This window comes from Calliphora vicina, chromosome 1, assembly GCF_958450345.1.
Source record: "Calliphora vicina chromosome 1, idCalVici1.1, whole genome shotgun sequence".
NCBI classification, from domain to species: Eukaryota; Metazoa; Arthropoda; class Insecta; order Diptera; family Calliphoridae; genus Calliphora; species Calliphora vicina.
In genome coordinates, this window is record NC_088780.1 from 8198311 (window position 1) to 8201057 (window position 2747).

General features: G+C 31.7%; 1 protein-coding gene across 1 annotated transcript; it reads left to right on the top strand.

Annotated features, from left to right (window-relative positions):
* The first annotated feature begins 1268 nt into the window (after nucleotides 1-1268).
* On the top strand, nucleotides 1269-2027 carry E(spl)malpha-BFM (Enhancer of split malpha, Bearded family member). The gene has a single exon (XM_065515744.1). The coding sequence runs from the start codon at nucleotides 1299-1301 to the stop codon at nucleotides 1740-1742; it is 444 nt and encodes a 147-aa protein (XP_065371816.1). The 5' UTR covers nucleotides 1269-1298; the 3' UTR covers nucleotides 1743-2027.
* Nucleotides 2028-2747: the final 720 nt, after the last annotated feature.

Sequence of the window (2747 nt, forward strand, 5' to 3'; positions counted from 1 at the left end):
CTCATTATTATTGTTATTATTTTGTGTGATAAAATTTAAGCAAACCCCCTGAACTAAATATGTATGTACGTTTAAAATGTACAATGGCAATAACATACTACATACCCTTACAGGATAACGAGTATCCTGATGTTGTTTTGTTACTTTATGCGTGGGAATGCTACGAAAAATTTTCGAGTTCCCACGGAAATGTATGAAAATGCAATCCCTTTTTTTTATTTTTTGTGTGAGTCTTGTATTGTTTGTATCCTCTAGAGAGGGTTCCTCTGTGTTTAGCAATACAAATTTTTCATTAACAAACAGCAGCAACAACAACAACAACCATACGGAATAAGATCTTCCTTTAAATCCTTAAGTATTAAAACAACAATATCAACATTATGGACAGCAATATCTTACAAAAACCAAAAAAAAAAAAATCCCTTTTTAATGTTTCGAAAAAATCATGAGAAAATTTTGTTACAAACACCTGCCAATTTTTTTTTATATGGACTTTTTCTTTCTCCCCCTGTTTTTTTTTTTAGTTAACAAAAACAAGAACAACAACGAGTAAGACGAGCTCGAGTAAAAGTAAACACTTAATGTATTTGCTGCAGACAGACGGACGGACAGACAGACATAAAAACAGACATGCATTTATCAATAAAACTCATTGTATACAATTTTTTTTGTATTGAAACCCCGAAAAAATTGAATATTTCAAATTATTTTCCCACACTTTCGTTCTTGCAAGAGTTTCAGTACTTTTTTGTAAGCAGGGGTTCGTTCGATCCCTTTTAGTTGTTGCTTGATTCTTTCCTTTTGTATTAAGTGTGTGATATTTAAGTAACAATTCCTGCAACACTATACTTTACAACAAACACCACCACCACCAACCACTGCTCTCTGCCTTGAACTAGAAAACCTGCCAAACAAAGGGATCCGGAGAGTAAAACTCTCTTACTCTCCTAAAGAAACATAAACACTGAACATAACTAAACAAGCACAAGCACGTTCTTGCTTGTGGCCTCAAGAATTAGGGTGAGGCAGACACACTTGTGCGTGTTGAAGGTAGTTTTTTTTTGTTGTTTCTCTTATTGTTTATTTCCTTAGCTGGTAATTCTCCCTTTCCGTGAGTTACTTACTCACACTCTCTGTAATTGTTGTTAAGGAAATGCAATCGTCATGAGTATAAAAAGGCCCAGACATTTCGAAAACAACATCATTCACAATTCGTGTTCAACACAAGCAACATCAACTTGCAACTTCTATTAAATTTTTTTTAATTAACTCTCAAAAAAAAAACTCACTTTAACAAAATGTGTCAACAAATGCAACAATTGGCCAACTCAAACGCCACCACCAACAACAAAAAAACCTACAGCATCAAGAAAGTCTTGAAAACTTTCTTCAAGAAACAACAAAAAACCTCCAGCACTGAAACCTTTGAAGATTTGGACAATCTACGCAACATGCAAGCCGAACAACAACAATACTTCTCCGAAATGGAAGATAATTCGGCCAATGAAAAACTCTCAGTCATGGCCTACGACGAACAGGAACAAGATGATCAAGAAGATATTTATGTTCCCGTACGTTTTGCTCGCACTGAAGCTGGTACTTTCTTCTGGACCACCAACTTGCAACCTGTCACCAGCACCATTCAACCAGCTGTTGATGAAGATCTATTGCAACCCGCCTACTGCTACAGCAACAATCAATATCCCATCATGCAATTCCAAGATCGTTGGGCTCAAGCTTAAGTTATCAACAACATTTGCATCAACAACAACAACAAAAAGCTTTAAAACAAAAAACAATTGCTTCAACAACAATTGTATGTGATATTTGTTAGCAGCAGTTATACAGCGGCAGCATTATGGTTCAAATTAATTTAAGTCTCTTTATAAAAAAAACGTCTTCCTTTAGTATTTAAGTAACAAAAAAAAAACATTTATTGAATAATTTTAAGTAACAAAAAAAATAATTGTGATAAACAACAAAACAGCTTTAAAAAATATAAACAAATTTTATTTTAAAAACAAAAATTTACAACTTCTTTTTATTTATTTATTTTAAAACAAAAATTTCAGGAAAATCTAAAATGTTTTATCAACAAAACCAAAAAATAAAATCAGGAAAATCTACTTGATAACAGAAATTTCATAATTTTCTGAGTATTTAAAGGAAACATCCTTTATCTTTACACAACATAATTTTTTTAAGGAAATTACTTGACATTACAAAATGTTTATATAGGAAGAGATAAAAAAAACTCAACAGGAGTTCTGAGAAACAATTATGGGCGTAAACAAACAAGACAATCTTCTTACAATTATGAGAGTAAACAAACAATTCTCATAGACAATCTTCTTAGAAATGTACAGTAAATGTCAATAAAGGATAATCATTAGTTAGTTTGAAAAATTATTTCAATATGAATTTCCAAAGTTCATGAGATTTCTGGATTGAATTTAAGTAAAGAATTACAAAGGCAACTGTGTTTCTATAGCTATTCCTCCAAAAATCAGAAAATTATTATAATTTTGTTAAAACAAATTAATTTGTTTTCAATTCATATCTGTCATATTGAGATAAACAAGGTGTTATAGAAAGGTCACATCTAATTGTCGAGTTTGAAAGTGTTTCTTTGAAACTAAATATTGCAATACCTTTAATAAATATTAGCTGACCCGGTGCGCTTCGCCACCCCAATTAGAAGAAAGAAATAGTACTATCAAGTCTCACTTTGTGAATCTAATTGTAAA